Source organism: Mauremys reevesii, linkage group 2, assembly GCF_016161935.1.
Source record: "Mauremys reevesii isolate NIE-2019 linkage group 2, ASM1616193v1, whole genome shotgun sequence".
Lineage (NCBI taxonomy): Eukaryota > Metazoa > Chordata > Testudines > Geoemydidae > Mauremys > Mauremys reevesii.
In genome coordinates, this window is record NC_052624.1 from 83,920,593 (window position 1) to 83,947,914 (window position 27,322).

General features: G+C 39.8%; 2 protein-coding genes across 2 annotated transcripts in view; one reads left to right on the forward strand and one right to left on the reverse strand.

Moving 5' to 3' along the window:
- Positions 1–14,019, forward strand: part of LOC120398634 (cartilage associated protein) — a 44,717-nt gene extending 30,698 nt beyond the window's left edge. Inside the window, exon 7 of the mRNA XM_039526184.1 lies at positions 7,378–14,019. Within this exon, the coding sequence (XP_039382118.1) occupies positions 7,378–7,437 (60 nt within the window). The 3' untranslated portion in view covers positions 7,438–14,019. The remainder of the gene's footprint in view (positions 1–7,377) is intronic.
- Positions 14,020–17,550: 3,531 nt separating this feature from the next.
- SUSD5 (sushi domain containing 5) overlaps positions 17,551–27,322 on the reverse strand; it is a 67,350-nt gene continuing 57,578 nt past the window's right edge. Inside the window, exon 5 of the mRNA XM_039526043.1 lies at positions 17,551–19,232. Within this exon, the coding sequence (XP_039381977.1) occupies positions 17,962–19,232 (1,271 nt within the window). The 3' untranslated portion in view covers positions 17,551–17,961. The remainder of the gene's footprint in view (positions 19,233–27,322) is intronic.

Here is a 27,322-nt window from a genome sequence, read left to right on the forward strand (position 1 = left end):
ATGCAACTACTCACATTTCCCATTTTGAGAATTTCATGCTCAACTTGTCTTTTTGGTACTGTCAAGATATGTGGTGTGGCCCCAATATTTCCTCAGTCTTTTATTCTACCATTTAGCAACATAGGATGTTGTTTGATTTGATTTTTGCACCATGTTTGTGTATGTATAATTTGTGGTTGACTTTGTCCCCCTACAAAAAAGACAGTAGACAGACAGAGGAGGTTGACTTTGCTATTGCCTCTGCATCAGTGGGCTTAATCCTTTTATCTGAATCACTAGAGACGCACAGACAATCTGACTAGGGGTGTCATTACATTTGTCTTACTATTATTATTTATGTTCTATTAGTATCCAGAAGGCATAGAGAGCATTGGGAATTGAGAGCATCCAGCATCTTGCTGGAGGTATTAAATATTTTGCTGCATCCAGGCCCTTGGACTCCAGGCCAGTAGGAAGCTATTAGAGCTCTGTTGACAAGCAACTTTCCCAGGAGTTAACATCTGTGAAGTATTTGCTGACCTCAATAATTTAAAATGCATTTTTATTTCAGCTCTGCATTCCCAACAAAGGGATGATGCCCTGTCATGAGGGTGCTAATGGGACAAGGATAGTGATCTGTCTATTCTTAGCTTTAACATGACAATCTAATTAAATCTTCTGACATACCATTGTAGCGTAGATAGCCTTTTAATGTGGATGCCATCCACAGACCATAATATGCACAAAATATAAATGTGCATATTATAAAAGCCGACTGCTGCAGAGGAGCGTGTGGATCGGACACAAACTTTTCTTAGGGGAGAGTCTGATGATAGAGAATCTCCAGGTTATAGTCAGGAGCAGAGGACTGAAAAGTATAATGTAAGGGCCGGATCAGATGATAAACAGTCACATAAAAAAGAATCTGGCACATCAGAAAAAGGCAGGCTAATAAACAGGGACAAGTTTTTAAAGTGCTTGTACACAAATGCCAGAAGTCTAAATAATAAGATGGGTGAACTAGAGTGCCTTGTGATAAAGGAGGATATAGATATAATAGGCATCACAGAAACCTGGTGGACTGAGACCAATCAATGGGACACAATCATTCCAGGGTACAAAATATATCGGAAGGACAGAACAGGTCGTGCAGGGGGAGGAGTGGCACTATATGTGAAAGAAAGTGTAGATTCAAATGAAGTAAAAATCTTAAGCGAATCCACATGTTCCATAGAGTCTCTATGGATAGAAATTTCATGCTCTAGTAAAAATATAACATTAGGGATCTATTATCGACCACCTGACCAGGACAGTAATAGTGATGATGAAATGCTAAGGGAAATTATAGAGGCTATCAAAATTAAGAACCCAATAATAGTGGGGGATTTCAACTATCCCCATATTGACTGGGAACATTTCACTTCAGGACGAAATGCAGAGATAAAATTTCTCGATACTTTAAATGACTGCTTCATGGAGCAGCTGGTACGGGAACCCACAAGGGGAGGGGCAACTCTAGATTTAATCCTGAGTGGCGCGCAGGAGCTGGTCCAAGAGGTAACTATAACAGGACCGCTTGGAAATAGTGACCATAATACAATAGCATTCAACATCCCTGTGGTGGGAAGAACACCTCAACTGCCCAACACTGTGGCATTTAATTTCAAAAGGGGGAACTATACAAAAATGAGGGGGTTAGTTAGACAAAAGTTAAAAGGTACAGTGACTAAAGTGAAATCCCTGCAAGTTGCATGGGCCCTTTTTAAAGACACCATAATAGAGGCCCAACTTCAATGTATACCCCAAATTAAGAAAAACAGTAAAAGAACTACAAAAGAGCCACCATGGCTTAACAACCATGTAAAAGAACCAGTGAGACATAAAAAGACTTCCTTTAAAAAGTGGAAGTCAAATCCTAGTGAGGCAAATAGAAAGGAGCACAAACACAGCCAACTTAAGTGCAAGAGTGTAATAAGAAAAGCCAAAGAGGAGTTTGAAGAACGGCTAGCCAAAAACTCCAAAGGTAATAACAAAATGTTTTTAAAGTACATCAGAAGCAGGAAGCCTGCTAAACAACCAGTGGGGCCCCTTGATGCTCAAAATACAAAAGGAGCGCTTAAAGACGATAAAGTAATTGCGGAGAAACTAAAGGATTCTTTGCTTCAGTCTTCACGGCTGAGGATGTTAGGGAGATTCCCAAACCTGAGCTGGCTTTTGTAGGTGACAAATCTGAGGAACTGTCACAGATTGAAGTGTCACTAGAGGAGGTTTTGGAATTAATTGATAAACTCAACATTAACAAGTAACCCGGACCAGATGGCATTCACCCAAGAGTTCTGAAAGAACTCAAATGTGAAGTTGCGGAACTATTAACTAAGGTTTGTAACCTGTCCTTTAAATCGGCTTCGGTACCCGATGACTGGAAGTTAGCTAATGTAATGCCAATATTTAAAAAGGGCTCTAGGGGTGATCCCGGCAATTACAGACCGGTAAGTCTAACGTCAGTACCGGGCAAATTAGTTGAAACAATAGTAAAGAATAAAATTGTCAGACACATAGAAAAACATAAACTCTTGAGCAATAGTCAACATGGTTTCTGTAAAGGGAAATCGTGTCTTACTAATCTATTAGAGTTCTTTGAAGGGGTCAACAAACATGTGGACAAGGGGGATCCAGTGGACATAGTGTACTTAGATTTCCAGAAAGCCTTTGACAAGGTCCCTCACCAAAGGCTCTTACGTAAACTAAGCTGTCATGGGATAAAAGGGAAGGTCCTTTCATGGATTGAGAACTGGTTAAAGGACAGGGAACAAAGGGTAGGAATTAATGGTAAATTCTCAGAATGGAGAGGGGTAACTAGTAGTGTTCCCCAAGGGTCAGTCCTCGGACCAATCCTATTCAATTTATTCATAAATGATCTGGAGAAAGGGGTAAACAGTGAGGTGGCTAAGTTTGCAGATGATACTAAACTACTCAAGATAGTTAAGACCAAAGCAGATTGTGAAGAACTTCAAAAGATCTCACAAAACTAAGTGTAAAATGAAAAAAAAAAAAAAAAATGTAAATAAATAAATGTAAAGTAAAAAAAAAAAAAAAAATAATATATACATACAACATGATGGGGGAAGCTACAACGAATTTAGAAAAAGATCTTCAAGGAAAGATCTCTTTCAGGAGAGTTCTCTGAAGAGCAGTGTGCAGTGTGCAGAAAAAGCAAAAAGCAAACAGGATGTTAGGAAAAAAAAAAAAAAAATAGAATAATATATGAGAGATATATTATATATATTATAATCCATGGTACGCCCACATCTCGACTGTGTAGACATGTGTGCCTCAACTCAAAAAAAGATATTCTAGCACTAAGAACTAGAAAAAAAAGGAAAAAAAAAATGAAATTAGGGAGAGGGAGAGAGTCCCAGAAGAAAAAAAGAAAAAAGAGAAGGACTCTTCTCTGGAAAAGAGAAGACTAAGGGGAGATAGACATATATATAAAATCATGAGTGATGTTGATGAAGAGGAGAAAGAAAAGTTACTTTTTTTACTTATTAAAGATAATACAAGAACTAAAAAATGAAAAAAATAGGCAGCAGGTTTAAAAAAAAAAAAAAGGAAAGTTCTTCTCACGCAGCGACAGTCAACTTGTGGAACTCCTTACCTGAGGAGGTTGTGAAGGCTAGGACTATAACAATGTTTAAAAGGGAACTGGATAAATTCCAGTTAAATGGTGGCTAAGTCCATAAATGGCTATTAGCCAGGATGGGTAAGAATGGTGTCCCTAGCCTCTGTTGGTCAGAGGATGGAGATGGATGGCAGGAGAGAGATCACTTGATCATTGCCTGTTGGGTTCACTCCCTCTGGGGCACCTGGCATTGGCCACTGTCGGTAGACAGATACTGGGCTAGATGGACCTTTGGTCTGACCCGGTACGGCCTTTCTTATGTTCTTATGTTTTACATTATGAGGGTGGGGCAGGCAAAGAGTTTAGGTACAGCTTTTAGTCTTCTTCAAACATAATCTAGAGTTGCTGCTTTCTCAAAAGAAAAATTAAACCAGTCTTCTGTTGCATTGCAGCAGATTTTTCTGGGTATTTATTTTTTACATGTTGGGCTAAATCTTGTTCTCCATTCCAGCCCTTTAACTCTGTTAGAGCCTATGGATTTGCATTAGCATAATGGGGGAATAAAATGTCTCTCTTTTTTCCCTTTGGATATTCAGAGTCTGTGAAAAGAAACTTTAGATAATTTGGGATTTTAGTCAAACTTATTTCATCCCTTTTTTCAGGTTTAAGTAATACTTATTTTTACATGAGATTGGCAGACTTTCAAGTACAAAGGAAAAGGGCTAAACTTTGTTTGGGCCATCAGTGTCTTTGGAGTGTACTGCATTAATGGCGAGTGTGTGAGCAAAATTCTAGAAATGCAATACAATATATGTAGTCAGGATTTATTTCTCGGGGTAGCAGAGGCTGAGTTATTAAAATCATAGTAGTGAAGATCACTGTGTCTTCACTCTGAACTATGCTGTCATTAGAAATAATACTGTCAGACTTTTATGTTTCCCCCCCCCCTTCTGCCCAAAATAACCTACCTTTTAAAGGTTCCCTTTCTTTGCAGATTTACTGAAAAGATAAAAATTTCCTTTTGTCATCCTGTTTTAGCATTTTATTAAAATGTAATATTGAGGCATAGAAAAAGTATTCTCAGTTAGATCAGGGACACCCTTAGAGCATGATTTTCAGAAGTGCTGAATACCCAAAATCCCAATCAAAGTCAATGGAAGCTGCAGAAATCAGCCCCTCAAGATAGCCTCTAAATTTGGGTACCTATACTTGAAAATTTGGGCCGTAACTTCTCTGTGCCTCAGTTTCCATATCTAGGATGATAATACTCACCCCAAAAGGGTGTTGTGGGGCTTTATACATTCACATTTATAAGGTATCTTGAGGTTCACAAATGGTAGGCTCTACAGAAGTGCAAATTATTATTTTTAATAAAGAAGAACCAGTTCCTTGCTATGCAGCGATGTTTTTTCCATAACCCCAAACTGCTTGCCTACAGCAAGACAAATAGAGAATATAAAAGAACTGGTGATGTTTGTTTCTTGCACCTTTTTTGACTTGGATACTTATATGTTTCAAGTGAGCGAAATGCAAAATAAACAGTCATCCTTCAGAAGCCGCTGAAACCACTTCACAGCTTGGTTAAACTCCAACAAAGCTGTAAGAAGGAACTGTGAATTTGGGAATGAGAGCAGCAGTTATTCCAGCCAGCTGTCATCCCACTTTTGGAGGTTTTTTTGTCCTTACTAATTCACGCTTCTGAAGAACCTGATATATATATTTTTTTAATCCTGGCCACAGTGACTATTGCATTAAAAATAAACAGAGCCTCTCTCTGATTTAAATTCCTTTCACTGACCTCAGAGGATATAATACCCTTTTCCCATCTGTACGGAAGATTGCAGCAATATCCAGGCTCAGAAACTGCAGAAATAAACTTAGGTGTGCAGTATGCTCAATGAATAAATTCCCAGACAGAAACTTGGTTAAAATCTAGTTAAAGTTTTAAATTATTATTTTGTAGTACCATAATTTAGCATGATACTTCACAGAGAGAAGGAAAAACAGTCCCTGCCCCAAACAGTTTACATGTGACAAACTAGAAAATGAACATAGTGGACAAAGAATGGGAGTACAAAAAAGAGAGAGGAGAATTCAAATAAATGTGTTGAAAACAAAACTTATAAATTCTCATTTTTAAAAACTGAGAACAAGGCACAGCTGGTCAGAATTTTTCCAGTGCATTGTTTTTCTGTTGGATAATGTCATTAATCAAAACCATTATGTTCTACAGGAATGTGTAAATTTCAACAAAATTTCATTTTTGGGGGGAGAGGGTGGAAATCAAAACTAAATGTTTCAACCTGATCAGAACAAAGTGTTCGGATTTTTCATTTCAAAACAACATTTTGTTTAGAAAGTTATTTTATTTTTTGATTTTGTATTTAAAATTTTAAAAAGTTAAAATCAAATTGTGTTGATTGTCCCAAATTATATTTTTATTTATTTATTGGAAAATTCATTTTATGGGAAACTTCAACTTTTTCATTCTGATTAGGAATATTTTTTTCCTAAAAAAGAAGTTGGAATTTCCCACCTAACAGAAATTCCAATTTTCGACCAGCTCTAGAATGAAGGTAGGTAAAAAGAAGAGTAGGTAGTGCAGGAACAAAGGTCAGTGGTGGAAAACTAGGCCAGAGAAGTAGGGGCGGAGGAGCAGCATATGGGAATCCTTGATGCATCCATCTTAATTTAATGGATATTTTAATGCAACCTTAAAGTACATTCTGCTGCATTTTTAATCTGAGTTTCCTTAGCGTGTATCTGCATTGCTGCTGGGAGGATGCTTTCCAGTGCAGGTAGAGACAGACAGACTAGCTCTGCTCAAGGAAGTGCGCTAAAAATAGCGGTCCAGCAGCAGCTTAGAGTAGCCACCTGAGTATAAACTCACCTGGACTTCTTGAATACCCACTCAGGAAGCTGGTCCAAACTGCCACCCGTGCTACACTGCCTTCACAGCTATTTTTAGCATGCTAGCTTGAGCAGAGTTAGCACCTAACTGTCAGCCTGTGCTGGGAAGCACCCTCTCAGCAGCTGTGTAGACGTATCCCAGGTGTGTTGAACTACAAAAAACTATGTATGAAAACTTGCTGTGAACTGTAATATTCTCTTCTGATAAGGTCTATATTTTGCTGTAATTATAGACCAAGTGTAAAAACAACATATGTTAAATGAAAAACAAGACAGCACAGTATTCTAATCAATGATTTAGCATGGAGGGGTTTGTAACCTTTCTGAACCCAAGTGGTTTGGTTGGCAGAGCTTCTTATTCCACTAGGCTTTTGAAATTTGTTACCTCTGCCAAGATCTTAGTTTTTTTCTGAAGTCCAAAGATTGATATAACTGTAAAATTAACTACCCATCTTTCCAAAAACTATTAAGCATATGCCTTACTTTAGTCATGTGAGTAGTTCTGTTGAAGTCAGTGGAATTACTCATACTTAAAATTAAGTTTTATGCTTTAGTATTTTGCTCAATCAGGACCTTAATGAGTAAACTAATCTGGATGTGTCAGTGACTACTCAGGGTCCTGAGTTTGTAAAATCTGGCACATAACTATGGAGTCATTGCTGCAGCCATGTGCTCTACACTTAAATAGGCTATCTCATTACTTTTGAAAGCTTTGCACTATCTTGAGCAAACAAAAGGTGCTATATAAAATCAGTCTGTTCTTGACAACTTCAGCTACAATCTAGTTCTAGGATAAAATGTAAAGCCTTTTCCATCCATTCCACTGTAAGTAATTAACATGTGTCCTGCTATCTTTTAATCTCCCTTAGGGTGAAGTTGTGGAATTCCTTGATGAACTCCTTGAAGTGGATGAAAACAGTGAATCCTGATGAACAAAAATAAGGCATAGTTTATTTTTAAAAATAAAGACCCACTGTTGTGCCTTCATATCATCATTTGTAGCTCAGGTTAGAGATACTTCAAAGCTGTGCCTTTAACCTCAGTCAAATATCATGAATCTTTCCTGCGTGATCACTGCCACACTGCACTGATCTTTTCATGAGTGTGGTTTTTCACTGTATGCTCTCAAAGTTGAGCCATATGGGGTATAATCTTGTGTTTGAATTCTTTAAAATGGTACTTTAAAAAAGAAAGCTATTCAGATGCTCTCACCTGTCACTGAGACTCCTTCAGTCTGCTCAGCTAAATTGTAATAGCTTGGCTAAATTCTGAAGAAGTTTTGCCAGAATATGGACCAAGTAATTGAATAGGGCATACCAACTCTCCAGATTTTCTGAGGCATATAATGGTATTTTGTATATGGCTTTCCCATGATGAGTAACAAACTTGCACTAAATTTCAGTGCATCAAAAGATGCTAATGCATCAAACAGACTGCTCCATAATTTAGATTGTAAACTTTGTGGGCAAAGGCTCTTCTTTTGTTCTGTTTATACAACCCCTAGTAGAGTGGGGTCCTGGTCCATACCTAGCGTTCCCAGGCATTATGGTAATAAAAAAAAAAACAACTGAAATCTGCTTTAACTGACTTAGCTAGTTAGAGAGACAAGGTGGGTGAAGTAGTATTTTTATTTTATTTTAATAAAATATATTACCTCACCCACCTTGTCTGCAATATACTGGGACTCACAGGGCTACAACTATACTGACTTAACTAATGGCCTTTTAAAAACTGCTCTGAGAAGTTCCTTTTGTCAGCAATTTTGATCTGTCTTGAAAATTGCACAAGGTTCAATGGCATGAAGCAGGAGATCAGTCAGAATTAATGCAATAAGTAGCTAAATTTCTCTCTCTCAATTTTTGCTCCTTTAGGGCCCAATCCTGCATACCTCTTCTCTCACAAGTAGTTCTTGTCCATGTGAGTAGTTTCACTTGTGTGAGTAAGAGCTAATCAGGTAAAAAGTATGGTTTGTGTATTCTCTCATCAAGATAAGGGTTTTCAGGCTCTTTAGTCTGATGGGCAATCTGCATATTTTCATACCCAAAAGGAAGTAGAGATAAAGCTATCTGTTTGAAGAACCATTTATCTTAATAAAGAGCAAACTTGAGATGTAATCATAATCTCTGTACCCATTGTTGATGGTAGATGGGATGTGATCATGAAGAATACATCTATACCAACTTTTGACCATCGGTGGAAGGACTATTTGGGAGATTGAACTCCTATCTTTTTTCACTAGTGTATTTTCCTTGTTATGTTATATGATCCTGCCCTATAAACAAGTATTTTGAAGACCATGAAAAATATTGTATTTAAAGATAATAGGTGAAATCCTGGCCCCATTGAAGTCAATGGCAAAAGTCCTATTGACTTCAGTGAAGCCAGGATATCAGGTCTTTAAGAGCTAGAACCTGCAAGTGCTTGAGATCTACTCACTTCAGTGGGAGGCAAGGGCATTCAGCCCCTTTCATGGCTGAGCCCTAACTTGGCTATGGAGTTCCAGTATGTGCAAGTAAATTTGGAGAAGTATGGTCAGTAAAAAAAACTTGAACCCTGCTATTTTGCCTACACATTTACCAGCTATACACTAGCTCCAAGCCGTATCAGAAAATAAGAAAGGAAATCCACAGTTGAGGAATCATTTTTAGATTGTCGTACAATCCCTAGTCATAAAAAAAACAAAAACAAAAACCCCCCAAACCCTTAAAATATAACCAAAGATGTACAGGGTCAGATTCTGTCTGCTGTTTCTCTTGCTTTTCTACCAGAACATTGTTTGCTGCAAGATGGGGAGTGAATCCCCATACTAATCTGCTGCAGGTTAATTGTCGTTTGGACTCTGCTGACCTCCATTAACAATTAGTTAATGAACTTTGATGTAGTCTCATTTCAAAGAGGACTAGATCAAAGTGGATCAGCAGGGTCCACAGGAGCAGTTAGTTCACAGCAGGCTGGCATAGTAGATTCATACCCCAGTTGGCTGCTAAATGTTCTTGTAAGCAATCCCTTAATCCCAATTTAATCCATTGACTTCAATGGATTAAATTCTCTTTTGTGTTACACAGTTGTATATCCAGCGTAATATCCCCATTAATTTCAGTGCAGCTACCATTATAATGAGAGCAGAATTTGGCCCACTCTCTGCCTTGGTGCGTTAGCATATGTGGCATGTTGTTGTGCTTCACAGCATTAGGGTTTATTTATTGTATGTTTATGCATGAATTTAACTTTGCTTTTAAAATGTGTAGCAGTTTATTATAAGATAGTTTTCATTCCATACTAAAATATACCGCTCATCGTGGTATATGAGTGCCTGTACCCTACTGGGATATTTTATCTCCTAGAGAATTTATGTATGCTTAGTACAAGAGCTCGAGGAGAGGCTGCTACTCTGGAGTTATCGCCTATCCCCTGGCTCTCAAAGATATGTATGGAAGGACAGTTTCCAATCTCTCCTATCAGAAACTTGACATCCAAGGTTAAGTCATCTGCCCAAATGTCTTCTCCTCAATGAGATTCTCAGCCTCTCCTTCAGAAATCACATGAGTGATATGGGGCTGTTCTGGGAAAGATACTTCCATGCATGTTGTCTTGTTCTTGTTAATTATGTTTTCAATTCTTCTGCCTCTCTTGTTGTTGTGTCTTTTCGTAAACCTACATTGTGAGGTCAGTGGCGCATGGACGGTCTTCCTGTTACTTGTTTGTATGGTGCCTGGAACAGTGAGCCTTAATCTTTTGAGTGGAGCCTGTAGGTGCTACTGTAATACAAAAATAAATAAATAAAGTGCCTTAAAGACCTCTTCAGGAATGGATGCTCGCAATTTGACTTACTGGGACTGATTTTTCCAGTTTTACTTGCATCTAAGTGATCATTTTGGTCTTTTTCCCTTTAGCTTTCCCCGCAATTTGTTTGTTTCTGATGGACATATTTAGATACATCTATGAGTAGGGCTACGATTATGTCATGGAATCCGTGACTTCCAGGGACTTTGTGACATTTTCTGCCCCGGGGCTGGACTGCTAGCAGGCAACGGCTCTCTCAGAGGCCCCCAGCAGTTCCCACTCACTGCGGGAGGCTGGGCTCCCTGCAGCTGCCCAGCCGCGGCAGGTGGCAGGAGCCCCCCTCTTACCCCCTCCCCCCCCGCAGCTGCCCAGTTGTGGCAGGTAGCAGGGAACCCTGCAGTAGCCTAGCCACGGTGGGGGACCCCTCCACAGCAGCCCAGCCATGGCGGGCAGAGATTGGGCCTTCTCCCTCCCCATTTTGTCAAGGATATTTTTAGTAAAAATCAGGGACAAGGTTACAAGCTTCCATGAATTTTTTTTTTATTGCCCATGACCTGTCCATGATATTTACTAAAAATATCCATGACAAAATCTGAGCCTTATTTATTAGTGTGGTTCTATACTGTAAACTATTTGTGTAAAAATTCATGTACCCTTCTAAAATGGCAGTGATCTGTTTTCATTTTGTTCATGTGCCTTGTGAATTTTTATGACTCCTTCTAATTTCCACTACATATGGTCCCAAGCCAGTTCAGTTTTAACAAGTGCAGGGAATTCTCTAGCTCCAGCTCTTTTCTAATGAGAAATAGCTGCTCTTCCAGTCCTGTAGTATTTAATGCAGCTTTTTTCAGCATTCTCATGTTCTTTCAAGTGATTTTTCTTCTGCTGTATTGGTAAATGCCATCACTATGTGTTACTGCAATAAATCTGTGTCCTTCCTGCCATTTCTTCTTGGGGTCAGCAGGTGGGCAGGGCAGTGCCCCCTTCCCTCCACTCCCCCTTCCCCATCCCCCCAAAAAATGTCCTGCAACACCTTCATCCTAGCAGCTTCTGCCTAGTTGGTGAGATTTTGATGTTACATCTTCATTTTCTTTTAATATTTATTCAAGGCTTATTTTATGCTCCGTTCCTTCTCTTGTACTGCATCTCATTCAAGCTACAGTGTACATGTGGCAGTTTTGACAGAAGTGTGTTCCATACCACTTTAACATGTGGCATTGGTGCACACAGACATCTTGCACCTCATCCTACCACTCATATGTGGGTATAACTCAACTGACCTCCGTGATGGTCTTGCCTATGACAGAACTGTAGTATTGAGCCTTTAATAATTGCTTACTTTTCTAATAATCCAGCAAGATATTTGGATAATTGCTCTTAGTCTCTCTGAGCTGCCTCCTGCTGCCCACAAGCAGTTATGTAATAGCCTGTTGCAGATTACACAAATAATAATGTTGTCAGCGTTACTGGTGAACGCTGAATGAAATTCATCCCAGAGGGTATGGTTAGCACCAGGCCTTCTGCCCCACTTAAGCTCTATGTTAAGATCTTATGTTGGACAGAGGGCTTTGCACAGGCCTTTTGCAAGATAGTGAATTTCCTGGAAGTTTTAGCTTGAACTGGATCACAGACTTTGACTGTCACAGTCTAGTTCCCAATGGGTATTTGTCCACATGTCTAAACTATCAGACAGTTGGGTATAGTGACAGTCTCTATTGATCTGTAGACTGTGAATCAGGACTAGACTATTAGCAGTATTGCAAGTTGGGAGTGAGTTTATTTGGCAGACCTGTATTGAGTATTTTAACATGGATTCTTTCTAGCTACTACAGTGCCTCACTTGCTTCTAACTCACTTTCATAAGCTTCAACATTCATTCAAATAAAATAGATAAGAGTGGTGGTGGTTTCGTGTATTGTTCAAACATTAGAATGGTTATGTTCTGAAAAGCTACTATACAATGGCATGATTGATTCCATATTTACTGTGTCTCAACGCTTTCTATATTAAATATGTTCAATTTAGAAGGAAAAATCTTTTCTAAGAGTCAGTTCCTGCAAATTCAACCTGGAATCTGAAAGTTAAGCTGGGTTCTTTCTCTCACACTGCCAGCAATAAAGTTTCTGCCATGAAACCTTAATTAATAATTCTGTTGCCAATTCATAAGGCAAAACAGAATCCAGTTGTCTCTCCCTTTCTCTCTCCCCTTGTGCTGTATTGCTTTGCAATGCTACCAAGAAAATTTTTTTAAATTAATAATTAAAGCAGATGATTCTGAATATCTCTGGGGAAATACTTCTGAGTAAGAAGGTGCCCTTTTTACATACATATTTTACAGTATAGAACCATGCTCATAGATATAACTAAAGATATACCTCCAAAACAAACTATTCCTTTCTTCCTTCTAAAACCATATTAGAACATTCTGCTTTATATGGCTTTTTCTTACCCCATTGCTGTAGCTAACCTCCATTGCATATCCCTGCATTCAAGAAAGGTAATATTGGTGGATATTTACAGCAAAGGCAAACACAGGAAATCTGTCCTTTTAAAGAGGTTCCATTAAAAAGTGATTTTTAGTAACCTGCACTTCTTACAGCTCTAAATACTGAGTTGCAAATAGATAAAGATGTGTTGGATTGTAAATGTACTCATGTTTATTATGGCTGCAATTGAGGGTAAACAGTTGCCTGCATATGCCAGCTACTATGGAAATATGTTTTTTAAGTTCTAATGTGGGCTGTAAACCAAACCTACTTCAGTTCAGAAAAAAATTCAATACTTAAACTGTGGAGAGAAGTACTGATGCCAGAGAAAACATACTCCTTTAATAATGTTTGAACATAGAGCTGTGATGCAGTTTGCAGCAGAGCAGTGAGAAAAAACCACAACTAATCCTTCATTGCTGCTGTCTGAACTTTTGGTTGTCTGCCATCCTTTAAACAGCGACTTCTTTTTTCTGGTGACTCAATGGGTGAATGACTTAGTGTGGAGAGTTTAAGCTACATACAAAAAGAGATGTTAGTAAGAAATAGCCTGACTTACAAAAGTTTTGGCTATATACACCAGCAGATCAGGTTTTTGTATCTTAACTCCTCTTCAGTGCCTAGAGAAAAATGTAATAAATTGAGACCTTTTTTCTTTTGGTAAGGAAATATTCAGTTGCTTAGACTCTCCTCTCTCTCTTCCTCTCCCTCCCCCCCCCCCCCAAAAGCATTTGGTGATGTATGGAAACAAAATTCTGTTGAGTTCTCGGTTTTTAAAGTTTATAAATGGTAACCTTTGGGTAGAAGTTTCTTTGTTTATTTTTAACCTCTCCCCTTTAATATAGCTTTTGGATAGCTGTGTTTAAATGGCATTAAGTAGTTAATATGATTTATTTTTACATTTGCAAAGCAATGGAATTTTTACTTATTTTAAAATAATGGGATTATGGGAGTCAGAGCTGTAATTGCATATAACTGTTAACTGTTGTTTTAAAATTAGTTTTGTCCCTGTGTGTCAGTCTCTCTACCATTTATCTGCAAAAAGTGTTGGGACATTTATTTACTGTCTGGAGCATAATCCTGTAAAACAGAGGTGGACAAACTGTGGCCCGTGGGACCCTCCTGGCTGGCCTCATAGCTCCTGGCTGAGGAGGCTAGCCCCCAGCCCCTCCCCTGGTTTTCCCCCATCCGCCGCAGCCTCAGCTCACTGCCCTGCCAGCACAATGCTCTGGCGGCAGACCTGCGAGCTCCTGGGGCAGTGCAGCTGCAGAGCCACGGCCTGACCCGGTGCTCTGTGCTGCACGGTGGCATGGCTGGCTCCAGCCGGGTGGCGAGGCTGCCTGTCCTGGTGGTCTGGGCGGCGTGGCTGTAGCTGCCAGCCACTAGTGCTCCAATCAGCGCAGTAAAGAGGCAGGGAGCTGCAGGGGTTGGATAGAGGGTGAGTTCGGGGTAGTGGTCGGGGGTGTGGATAGGGGTCGGGGCGGTCAGAGGGCGGGGCACATGGGGGGGCAGAGGGCGAGGCACATGGGGGGCAGTCAGGAATGAGAGGAAGGGTTGGACGGGCGGCAGGGGTTCCAGGGGCATCAGGGAGAAGGGGTTTTCCCTGTCTTAATTTCAGCCCATTGCTGCTAGTTATACCCTTTTACTATGTTAAGAATTCCTCCCCTCACTTTTGCCTTTTCATCCTTCCAGTATTTGTATTTATCTTGCTCTCCACACCCTGCCTTAGTTGATCAGCCAAGCTACACATGAGAGGAGAGTTTGATTTCCTCTTCTCCTCCCCTTCCCCCTCCCCCCCAATTTTTTTGGTCAGTGTCTCTCTGGTTATTAAGTGCCCACAAGTGCAAACAGCATTCTAGTTCAGGATGTAAATTTGAGGAGGAAAAAACATTCTGCCGAATAGAATCGGGCTGATGACCTGGATTTAACACTTTTTGACTAATTCTAATATCAAAAACAACAAGGAGTCTGGTGGCACCTTACTTCTGCATCCACAAAAACAACAAGGAGTATATCTGCTCCAAGAAATCCCTGATGGAGAGACCAGTATTTCCTCTACAAACAAATTTGTTTAGTCAGTTATTTGAACAAGAACACCCCTCTCCTCCCCGCCTTTGTAGATACCTCAGAGTACTATGTTAATGTACATTTTGTTCCTTTTCATGAATAATGAGCATCTGTGAGTCTCACAAGAGCCCCATGCAGTTTGCATTTGTAACTTTATTTGTGTATGATTTTTACATTGTGTACGTTTCCTTACACTAACAGTATTGACTTTGTTTACTTAGCTTGTTGAGCTGTACTTCATTCAAATAACACTATGCAGAACTGTAACACTGATTTCATGCTTTAAGATTAAAAAAAAAGTTTAAAAATTGATGGGTTTTGCATTTATTTTGCAGTATATTTCCACACAGATAACACAATATGTTTTAGTTGAGTTAACAGACTCCATAAAGTTACTTAGTGCTAAATCCATTGTTTAAAAAAAGTTGCCTCATAAAAATATTTTACAACTGTAATCCTAGGTTATTTCATATTCTAGAACACATTAAAGTAATGCAGTATAACAGGAAACACACTATTTACAAATCTGCACAGTTTCTATTCTTGCTGTCTATATCCAGGCAACAATACTCAACTCCTCTTGCTCACTATAAAGTCATATTCTGTCACAAAATGTGTAGCTATATTTTTAAAATCCTGTTTTTAATTTTGGTTACCTGTATATGGGGACTGAGTTACACAAAATGGGGCCAGAGTTACTCAGAATATACACCACTGTAACTGAAGACAGAATTTGGTCCTATATGATCTCCACTGATTCGTCTTTCAATATTTCACCTTTTTCCCCCTTCATGCTTTGATCTATTGAATAAGGTGAATATTTTGGCTGAGACTGCACTGCAAGGAGTAGAAGACGAGCTCATTTCTGACCTGCAGATTATTCATAGTTATGAGTACTACTTTTGTCATTAGGACAGGTAAGAACAAACAGTAAGATTTTTCATTCCTAAATAAGCAAAATTATTCCAGGGATGATAGAAGACATCTTCTATCTCTCTCTCCGAATTCTTAACAATTCTAAATAAGATGTTATGTTGGAAGAGCCTCCATGTTTGCAATAACTGAAACAACATCCAATTTAAAAGGCAAGAGTTTTCATTGTAATAACTAGGCAAGGTCTTCCTTGCCTAGGTTTGTTTTTATACTTCAAACCAAAATAAGCAGTTTTTATGAACTTATGTATCTCTCACTGTTCCACATCATATCTTTGGCAACTTTCTACTCCCCTTCAGTTCATCAGAGAATAAGAGCATAAGAATGGCCATACTGGTTCAGACCAGTGGTCCATCTAGCCCAGCATCCTGTCTTCTGTCAGTGGCCAGTGCTGGATGTTTCAGAGGGAATGAACAGAACAGGGCAATTATTGAGTTGTCCAGTCCTAGCTACTGGCAGTCAGGGGTTTAGGAACACCTAAAGCACAAGGTTGCATCCCTGACCATCTTGGCTAATAGCTATTGATGGACCTATTCTCCATGAACTTCTCATTCTTTTTTTAACACAGTTATTCTTTTGGTCTCCACAATATCACCTGGCAATGAGTTCCAGAGGTTGACTGTGCATTGTGCAAAGAAGTACTCTGCTGTCTATTAATTTAATTGGGGAGATCCCTGGTTTTCATGTTATGTAAAGGGGTAAATAACACTTACTTCATCCACAGCATTCATGATTTTATAGACCTCTAGCATCTTCCACCTTACTCCTCTCTTTTCTAAACTGACCAGTCCTTGTCTTTTTAATCTCTCCTCATCTGGAAGCTGTTCCATCCTCCTAATAATTTTTGTTGTCCTTCTCCATGCTTTTTCCAATTTTAATTTTTTTTTGGTTTTGTTTGTTTTGTTTGGTTTTGTTTTTGAGATGGGGTGCCCAGAACTGCATGCAGTATTCTAGGTATTAGAGTACCATAGATTTATATCATATTATTTTTGTCTTATTATCTATCCCTTTCCTAATGGTTCCTAACATTGTTAGCTCTTTTGACTGCTGCTGCACATTGAACAGAAGTTTTTCAGAGAACCATCTGACCCCAAGATCTTTTTTTTTTTTACGTATTTGAGTATACAAGTGTACTTCAGTCATCCCATAGAAGAATGTGGCAAATATATTTTACATAACATTTTTAATTCATACATTATAGGCTGTGTATTTAAATTCAACATCTTGATCAGTTGGTCTTAAAGCACTATTACTCAGAAGAACAAATTACTTTAGATGTATTTTCCTGCCAAGGTCTTTATTCCTGTCTGGTTCCCTGATGAGTAAGGGGCTACTCATAGCACCTGAAAGGAGGAATGCACTGACTACCACAGTGCTTGCTTACTTTTAAAGGAAGAATGGAGTTTTCTAGTATTTGTATTATCTCAATTCCAGTGAGAGAGCATTACTTCCACAAAAAATATTAATATCAAAAAAGGCACTTCTTTCCTAAGGTTAAAACAACACCCCCTAACCCCAAAATATCCTAATGTCCTACATGTTTGGTTAATGTGCTTCAAGAAAATTTCACAACATTGAAGAAAAGTACCTTAGTGATCATCTCTCCAAATGCAATATCACCCATTACATTAACATACTGTACCAAATATTTTTCCTCACACGATATGCCATGTAATCATTGGTTTTGGTCTATCCTGACAAATTTGGTTAGTTCTAAAAGAAATAACAAACACCAACATATGTGGTAGCTCAAAGAGAGACTTTTGCCCCACATCTCTTTGTCTGGCTCACTGAAAGTAAAGCAGAAAGGTCTGACCAGTCCTGCCATTGGCTTGTAACCAGACAATGTCGTAGACAAAGAATTTGCTTTTATTAATTAATATAAGCAAAATGTAAATGCTGGATGATCTCCAGTTGCGCTACATTCTTTTTTGCTGAGATCTCCAAAAAGACCCATGTGGTAAAAATGTACAGATTTTTTAACACTGAAATGTCAAGGTATATTAAGTTGTGATTTCAAACAGCTGAACTTCCTTCTGTCCCACACAGGTGGGTTTTTTTGTTTTGGTTTTTTTTTTGGGGGGGGGGTTGCCCCCTGCTTCCTGCACTGATGGATTTCAGTGTCCACCATTCATGTGACTTTTTTTCTTGCTTTCTAGTGTCTGCTGAAAAACAGGTAGCAGGTTAGACTTTCTGCATTTCAATCTGTTGGTGATGGGGATGTCTAGCCTGACCTTTTCCATTCAATTTATATACAGAACTCTTCTGTTGCCGTTTTTTGAAACACCACACCGCCAGTATAGATGCAAACAGTAATAAACCTAGAGCAATCACAGTGATAGCTATCATGGGACCTTTACTTGGGCTAGGACAATCCTCTCCTACGCAAGGTTCAGAAGTGGGGAGAAGTTTTTCTCCTGTGCCATAAGTGAGATTTTCTTGCTCAAGAAATTCATTAGACAATGAGTTAGTAAAGACCTCCCGAGTTGGTATAGTGGCTGCTGCTTGTGTTGAGTATGCTGTTGTTTCTTCTGCCTCTGGATATGGAATGTGGTCAATGGGACTGACTGTTGTAGAGGTTTTCAGTATAGCAGTTTTCAAGCTAGGGCGGTCATGCTGTGTAGTTGTTGTAGTAGACTCCTGAGTCACAAATCCCAAAGATGTAGTTGCGTGATACCTGATCACATCCTCAGAGCCCTTGCTAGCACTCACGTTCTCTGGAGCACTTGTTGGTGTTAGTACTAATGGTACTTCTTTGATCCCATAATCATGCATCCTTGTTGGGGCTGCCACAATCTGTGTTAAATCCTTGTCTGAGGCTGGATTACTATTGCCTGCTTTCCTAACTTCAACATGATTTGGTTGATCAGTTGTAAGGATAATGTCATCTTCTGTTCCCATTGATCCATCAACCTTATCCTCCTCTTCGTCATCCTCCACTGTTTCCTGAGTTACAGGGTAACCATCTAACCAGGATTCATCAGTATTGGTGACTGTATCTTTCATTGTCTTTGTATCGTTGTTCACAAGAACAGGTCCAATGGGGAAATCCTTGCTGTCATAAATCATTTTGTTGCCAGGTTCATTATAGATGGTTTTCACTCCAATGTGGTTGTTGCCATCAGAAAATTGTGTTTTAGTGGCATCGTTTGTGTCTTTGTCAGATTCAGGTTCATTGAAAGACTCTGCAGGGAACCAAAACAAGTGTTTTTGGCTCAGCAGTGACACAGGTGATTCAGTTGGTGCCTTGCTTCCTTTCTCAGTAGAATCTATACCTTGAGTAACATCTTTGCTGCTTCCAACTCTTTCTGCCTCTGTTTCTTTAGGGTGGGAAAACTCCTGCTCTTGTTCCTCCTCCCCTTCTTCTTTGCCATGCTCTTCCTCATGCCCAGCCACAGGCATAGACCTGTCATCGGGAAAATTATCTTCATAGTCAATATGTGCCTCAGTCTCATCTGAAAAAGTTTTTTTTAAAAAGTTTAATTTGGTAGAAAAAACGCTGGGCTCCTAGAATGAAGATTTGTTATGCTGTGAATTAAGTGTTGTGTAGTGGTGTCTCTTAAAACATGGCTTACCATATTTTATATGTTGTTCTGCCTTTCATTGAAATATAAGTGGTCACCATAACTCTGATATATTATAGCAAGTTATATACAGTTTGGATAATGTTGCTACAATTTTAACTTTAAATTTACTGACTTTCCAACACACTTAAAAAAGCACATAGAATTTTTTATGCCCCCAGTTAAAGTTGTATACATGTTTCCACTCTAAAGAGCCTTTTCAGTTGCTTATAATTTTATCAAGTGTTCACCTTTTAGACTATTTTCCAACTCTGCTCCCTGAGGGCAACATTTAAAATTTTTTAGCAAAACAGTTCAGCTATTTTCAAGCAGGGGGAATAAATGGGAGGAAAAAAGACAATTCTGCTTTTGTTTCAAAAGTTTCAAATTTTTAAAAATAGTCCTAAATATTTATGGGAAAATATTCCCTGGAACATATGCCTTCCAATGGTCTGGTGGAAAATAAATTTTTATTTGCCCAATTTATGAAGGTTTAAATATATATGTATGTGTGTATATAATGTCATCTATTATGCAAATTTTTATCTTTTTTTTTTTTTTTAAATGCTGTCCCAGTGTTCCACTGACACTCTGCCTATGCATATGTGAATTGATAGGAATTTCTCATCCATATGTTATCAGGTAATTGACTGATGTATACATGCAAAGAGGTAAAGTTAAGGTTCACAGGCATTTCATGATCCTTGAGTGTTTTATTTTACAGCCTTACACTATCAACATTGATATTTCAATTAAATGGTCACTTAGTGTTGGGGTTTAATATTACCAACCATAATACCCCTTTTAAAGCTTTTTTCTGAGAACAATATTCCATTGTCAGAAACTGCTTCCCAATGATTAATACTGCCAAATTTATAAAAGTCAAACCTGGTGCTGTTTTTATACCAAATATCAACAAGACAAAGGGATGGTGTTGAAATCCTGGGCCTATTGAAGTCAATCAGAGTTTTGCCATTGACTTCTAAAGGGCCAGGATTTCACTTTGAATCTCTAATGCTAGACCACTGTATGCAACAAAAAGTATATCACTGCTGACTGTGTAAAAACAGCCTGCTCTTATCAAGGTATTCTTCAAGGAAAGACTAAAACAATTTCTAGAATACATTGCTAAAAATCTACTTTCGAAGAGGTATAGTATTTGATGTATTTGACCCTGAAGGGTCAAAATAAGTCTTGACTATTGAACTCAATGGGAGTTTGCCTCAAAAAGGACTATCAGATTAGGCCCTATAAATGAGGAATGATATTGCCACTGAAATACAGTCAGCTCTTTAGTGGAAGGGTAGCAGCCCGGGGGTGCTCTGCATTCTGCACAATAACAGAGTAGGTGAAATTTTGGCTAGGGATACACAGGGAAACCCTTAATCTTCTAAGATATGCCATGGGATTTTGTCCATGCAGAGCAGACAGGACCTCAGTTTTGAAAGGTCTCACCTGGAAAACACTCACTGTATGTGATATGGATCTGTATTTATGTACCTCAGAAGAATGAAAGGCTTGCCTGCTGGGATATATATCTATAGTGCCAGGTATGTAAATACTGATGCCTGTACTTCAGAATAATGCCCTCGGCCATCACCAATTGGACTACACATCTATTTCAATAAATAGATTACCAACAGGGCTGCTGGAACAATTTTTATTGTGGGGGTGCTGAGAGCCATTGAATCGGACTGTAAAGCTTGTATATAATGGAAACCACTTCAATCCAGGAGGTGCTGCAGCACCCCCAGCACCCCTAGTTCCAGCACCTATGGTTACCCAAGAACAATCAAGTGCAATATGGGGGAAATAACATAATGTCTGAGTTTGATATAGAGACACTCCCCTAGCCCTTTCATCCCCACTACTCATTTCACAACAGCCTGAAATAATCAAGGCTTACAACACTAAACAAAAGTTTCAATTAAAGACAAAAAATAGAAGACTGCATTACTATTAATATTTCTGCTGTTAACTGAAAAATAATTACAGTCCAATGAAAATGTTGCTATCTGGGCAGGATGCCTGATTTTGAGCTCACACTAGTTTTACTCAATTGAAAGTTGATGCAATTTCTCCTGGTTTGTGCTGGCATACGAGCCTAGAGAACCATGCCTAGAATCTGGAAAATAAACTGAATCAGAAAAACCAAAGACTGTTTAACCTTCAGTGGAGATAGTGAAGCAATGACCCTGAGCCTAGCGAGAGGCAGGAAAGAAATCAATAATAGGAAACTATAAATGCATCAGTCTATAATGTACAAAGTCTTGTGTTTTTACTGTCTTGTTATAGGCTAACAATTTAGGGTGAGATTCTTGACTGAGGCCTGTCTCATATTCTCCATCCCTGGTCCCAAAGCATGTAAGAGAGCTGTGCCCTTGTGCTGACTTACACTATGAGGGATAATGTATAGCTTCACTCTCCCCAACCCCTTCCCCTAACAACACACTCCCTGCTTCCCCTCATAACGAGGAGTTAGGATGTGTCTGATGTAGGAAGCAGATACACCAGCAGAGAATTTTCCCAACACAAAGAAACTTCTCCACTGGCCCTCTGTGGTCAGTTAAAAACATGGGAAAACTTCCATGCAATGCAGAGTGGATTTAGCAGACAGGAGAATTCAGCCCTTTAAAGCACAAACATTTCTGGTAGGACACAAATTCCTCTAACTGTTCATAAAATGTGCTTGTGCAGTCTTTCATATCCTAACTGGTATTTGGAAGATTACCAGAATATTAAATCAATAGGTTTGTAAAATAAAATCATATATAAATTGTCAACAAAACATAAAACAGTTACAACATGCCAGCCTCAATACCTTAATTCCCTTCTCCCACTCATGAATTTTTCCACAGTCCCCTCTGGAAAGAATGCCTCACGCCAGCTTGCCAAGCCACCACCTCCTACTTATTCAAATCCCTCCTAAAAAATACCTGTGTGATGCCTGTTACAACCTGGCCCAGTCACCCTCTGTAAGTAGGCCCAACATGCTTCTAAGCCACTGTGGACTGCACAGTCCAACTGCGCGTGAGGATGGGGGACAGCAAGCAACAGAGGGAGGCGGGAAGATGGAGTGAGTGGGCTGGGGCCTTGGAGAAGAGGCGGGGCAATGGTGTTTGGTTTTGTTTGGTCAGAAAGTTGGCAACCCTACAGCTGTCCTGGAACCAGGACCTCAGACCTTCTGAGCCGCATAGGCCTGTCTACACAGTGTTTTGGAGCATGTGGGAGTGAGCCTCCTAGCCCAGGTCAACAAACTCATGCTGGGTGCTCTAAAAGTAGCTGCATTGACAGTGCTTTGAAGTTACAGCTCAGGATGAAGTTCTGAAGCCTAGCAGGGTTACCAATTTTGGTTGGATGTATTCCAGGAGATTTCATCACATGACACAATCTTTAATTCCTGGAAGTCTCCAGGACAATCCTGGAGGGTTGGCAACCCTAATGTGTAGGGAAGGGTGTGGGCTTTAGAGACCAAGCTCCACCCCAACACTAAACTTCAAAACGTTGTCTATGCAGCTGCTTTTAGAGGCCCCCTCACCTGAGTCTGGCATTGCAGGCTCTCAGATTTGCTCCTAGGGGCTCCAAACTGCTGTGTAGACATCCTCCTTTTTGCTTACACATGCTCCCCCTCTACCCCAGAGATCCACCCTGACTTCTAGTTTAATTCTTTTGGGGAAAACATGGTAGGAAGGCAAGGAACATGGTTTATAATGGAATTTCTCAACCTGTTCTTAAAGAGCACTAGAGATTAACAGATTTTTGCAAAATAAAAGTCCTGAGATGCAGCTCCAGCTCCGCCCCTGTCTGCTTTCACCCATTCTGGGAGGTAGAGAAGGTCTTGTCAGTGTTTCAGGCTAGGCAGAGTCCTTCCTGCCTTCTCTCTCTCTCTTTCTAGCCCAATCTGCTCGCACATGGAGATGGAGGGCTCTGATTCACAGAGAAGCACTTCAGCACAATCTCTCTTTTTGCAATGTGCTCCTCTGGCATGCTTGATCATTGTATGTCCTCATGTTAGAATCATAGAATCATAGGGTTGGAAGGGACCTCAGGAGGTCATCTAGTCCAACCCCCTGCTCAAAGCAGGACCTAATCCCCAACTAAATCATCCCCGCCAGGGCTTTGTCAAGCCTGACCTTAAAAACCTCTAAGGAAGGAGATTCCACCACCTCCCTAGGTAACCCATTCCAGTGCTTCACCACCCACCTAGTGAAAAAGTTTTTCCTAATATCCAACCTAAACCTCCCCACTGCAACTTGAGGTAATAACTCTTTGTTCTATCATCTAGTACCACTGAGAACAGTCTAGATCCATCCTCTTTGGAACCCCCTTTCAGGTAGTTGAAAGCAGCTATCAAATCCCCCCTCTTTCTTCTCTTCTGTGACTAAATAGTCCCCGTTCCCTCAGCTTCTCCTCATAAATCATGTGCTCCAGCCCCCTAATCATTTTTGTTGCTCTGCGCTGGACTCTTTCCAATTTTTCCACATCCTTCTTGTAGTGTGGGGCCCAAAACTGGACACAGTACTCCAGATGAGGCCTCACCAATGCCAAATAGAGGGGAATGATCACGTCCCTCGATCTGCTGGCAATGCTCCTACTGATACAGCCCAAAATGCTGTTCGCCTTCTTGGCAACAAGGGCACACTGTTGACTCATATCCAGCTTCTCATCCACTGGAACCTGTAGGTCCTTTTCTGCAGAACTGCTGCCTAGCCACTCAGTCCCTAGTTTGTAGCAGTGCATGGGATTCTTCCTTCCTAAGTGCAGGACTGCACTTGTCCTTGTTGAACCTCATCAGATTTCTTTTGGCCCAATCCTCTAATTTGTCTAGGTCTCTCTGTATCCTATCCCTACCTTCCAGCGTATCTACCACTCATCCCAGTTTAGTGTCATCTGCAAACTTGCTGAGGGTGCAATCCATGCCATCCTCCAGACTATTAATAAAGATATTGAACAAAACCAGCCTCAGGACTGATCCTTGGGGCACTCTGGTTCATACTGGCTGCCAACTAGATCATTACCCGTTGAGCCTGACGATCTAACCAGCTTTCTATCCATCTTATAGTCCATTCATCCAGCCCATACCTCTTTAACTTGCTGGCAAGAATACTGTGGGAGACCGTATCAAAAGCTTTGCTAAAGTCAAGGAAAAACACGTCCACTGCTCTCCCCTCCTCCATAGAGCCAGTCATCTCATTATAGAAGGCAATAAGGTTACTCAGGCATGACTTGCCCTTGGTGAATCCATGCTGACTGTTCCTGATCACTTTCCTCTCCTCAAAGTGCTTCAAAATTGACCTGCTCCATGATTTTTCCAGGGACTGTTCTCGTGTTATGAAACATGGCAAATAGGAGCACACAGTTTACCTTGTCTACCATTAATTATTTTGTAAGCCTATATTCCCTCTTACTCATCTCTTCTCTAAACAGTCCCAGTCTCTCTTCATATGGAAATTTTTACGTCTCTAATTAGTTTTTACACCTGGCTTTGAAAGCCTTCTACTTCTAAAATATCCTTTTTGAGATAGGATGACCACAGTAATCCAGGTGAAGTGAGGGTGTAACATTGATTTTACATGTTGGTGTTTAGCAAACCAGTCCCCCACCCCTCCATACTCTTTTTCTCTCTCTCTTTCCCTATGTGTGGTGTAGCCTCCTTATCTGTTTTTCAGATAGGAAGTTCTTCAGGCCAGGAGCTTTATTTTGTGTACAGATGCTCCCCGACTTACGCAACCATTCAGTTCCGGAATACCTTGCATAACCGAATTTTGTGTAAGGTGGAAACGTATACCTGACCATTATATTCCCCCCCACCCCACCCCCGAAAAACAAAAACAAACAAAAAAAACCCCTCCTATTTCTAGCTTATGGAACTTTTTCCGTAAGTGCGGATTTGCTTAAGTCGGGTTTGCATAACCCAGGGGGGTGTCTATATTGAACAGCACAGATCACTTTGTCAATGTTAAATAATAGTAATAAATGGCCTTGCTATATAAAGTGACATTCTTTCTTTTCAGAATCTCACTTGAAATACATTTTCTGTTGTTTAGAAGGATTTTTCTACTGAAATATCTAAGTCAAATAATAGCATGAGCTCTTGATAAAATGTTAGTCTCCAATCAAGTACCCAGAATTTGTACTCTTTGGGCCCAATCCTGCTCAAAAATCAATTGGCGTTTTACCAATTACTTAACTGGAAACAAGAACAAGCAAATTTGTATTTTTTATTAGGAGCTCCTAACCTTGCTGTACAGTATCTACTGCCCATGCATACTTAAGTCTTATTCCTTTAGGGCTAGTCTACACTGGCAATGTTAAAGCGCTGCCGCGGCACTGCTTTAACGTGATTTGTGTGGTCATGGCAGAGCGCTCTCCCGGTGCTCTAAAAAAACCACCTCCTCGAGGGGCGAAGCTGCCAGCATTGGGAGCACGGCTCCCAGCGCTGGTGCAGTTTACACTAGCACTTTATAGCACTGAAACTTGCTGCGCTCAGGCGGGGTGTTTTTTCACCCCCCTGAGCAAGAATGTTGCAGTGCTATAAATTGTCAGTGTAGATAAGCCCTTAGATAATTATTGTGGTCCAAGTTGTAAAGCTGCTATAACATATTCTCATATGCAATGTCTGCTGTTTGCATGGTTTATAGCAAAGAAGACTATATACATAACTAATGTTAGCTTAGGGGATGCCAGAATGAAAGGATCTATTAATCTCTTTAAACATCAAAGGAAGCATTGCCCTGAAGCTTTGGCCTCACATAGTCCTGGATTGCTTCCCGTAGTAGTAGTAGTAGTAGCCCATTCTTTCTTCTTGGTTTTAGACCTCTAGATGAGGCCTACATTTGGTATTTAGCAAGTTAATGTTATGAGGACAGCCTTTTTAGCAGCTGTGGACCCTATGTTCCAGGCACGGCTAGCTTACTTTTTACACTCAGTTTTGCTCACTACCTAAGCACTTTTTGGAGCTTTCTATCTTCCAGTTTATAGGATCATAACTGAAGACTAATGACCAAAGTGTCACTCTGTCCACCCCTTATTTAAACAGCTGTAGCCTTTATTTACATGCATTTAAACCAATTACCAGCTGGTTTTAAAGTGGTTGTACCTTTCCTTTTAGGCAGGCTTGGCTTTAAAACTGCTTTTGAAAAGCATTAGTCCAAGATTCAAGTCTTTCTCTATTCAGTCAGAGTCCCAAACACACACCTCTCATTACTGCTGGGGACTCAGGAATTAATTAGACTAAGGGACTACTTAATGTGAGTAAGGATAGCAGAATCTCACCCTGTGGAAATCATAATAATTAATAGCTTCCATTTTTATACCATACTTTTCATCTAAATCTCAAATTGCTTTCCAAACATTAACAAATTAATTAAGTCTCTTATAATCCTTCTGAAACGGATATAGTAATATCTATTTGACAGGTGATCATGCTGTGGTATAGAGCTGTGAAGTGATTTGTCTAAGGCCACAAAGCGAGTCAGTGCAGAGCTGAAAACAGGAACCACGGACAGCATTATTTTTTGACAGGCCTGTGAAATATTTTGCCTGTGAGATACCACCACCCTGTTCCCCCCCCACACACACACAAAGCAATAGACTTTTGTCCCAACATGTCTCAAAATAATAGTAATTAAAAAATGAACTGACTTTTATTAATTATCCCATTCTGCCTTAATGTGAATTGATAATCTCAGTTTTTAAAAATGATTGTAGTGGGACTATGATAGAAAGGGTGAGGTTGTAGAATTTGGCCCATAGTGCTTTGAGATGAAAGGTGCTACAGATATTTATTATGAGTGGAACTTTCAAAAACACTTAGTGTTGGCCTCATTCGGCTTCCACTGAAGTCGATGGTAACATTTACTCCAATGGGAACAAAGCCAGGTCAATGATGAATGTTTTTGAAAACCCCACCTTGTATGTTTCTTTTAGTGCCTAGCATGGGTCCTTTTCAGGCAGAGGTGATGTGATCTCAGCTCTCATGA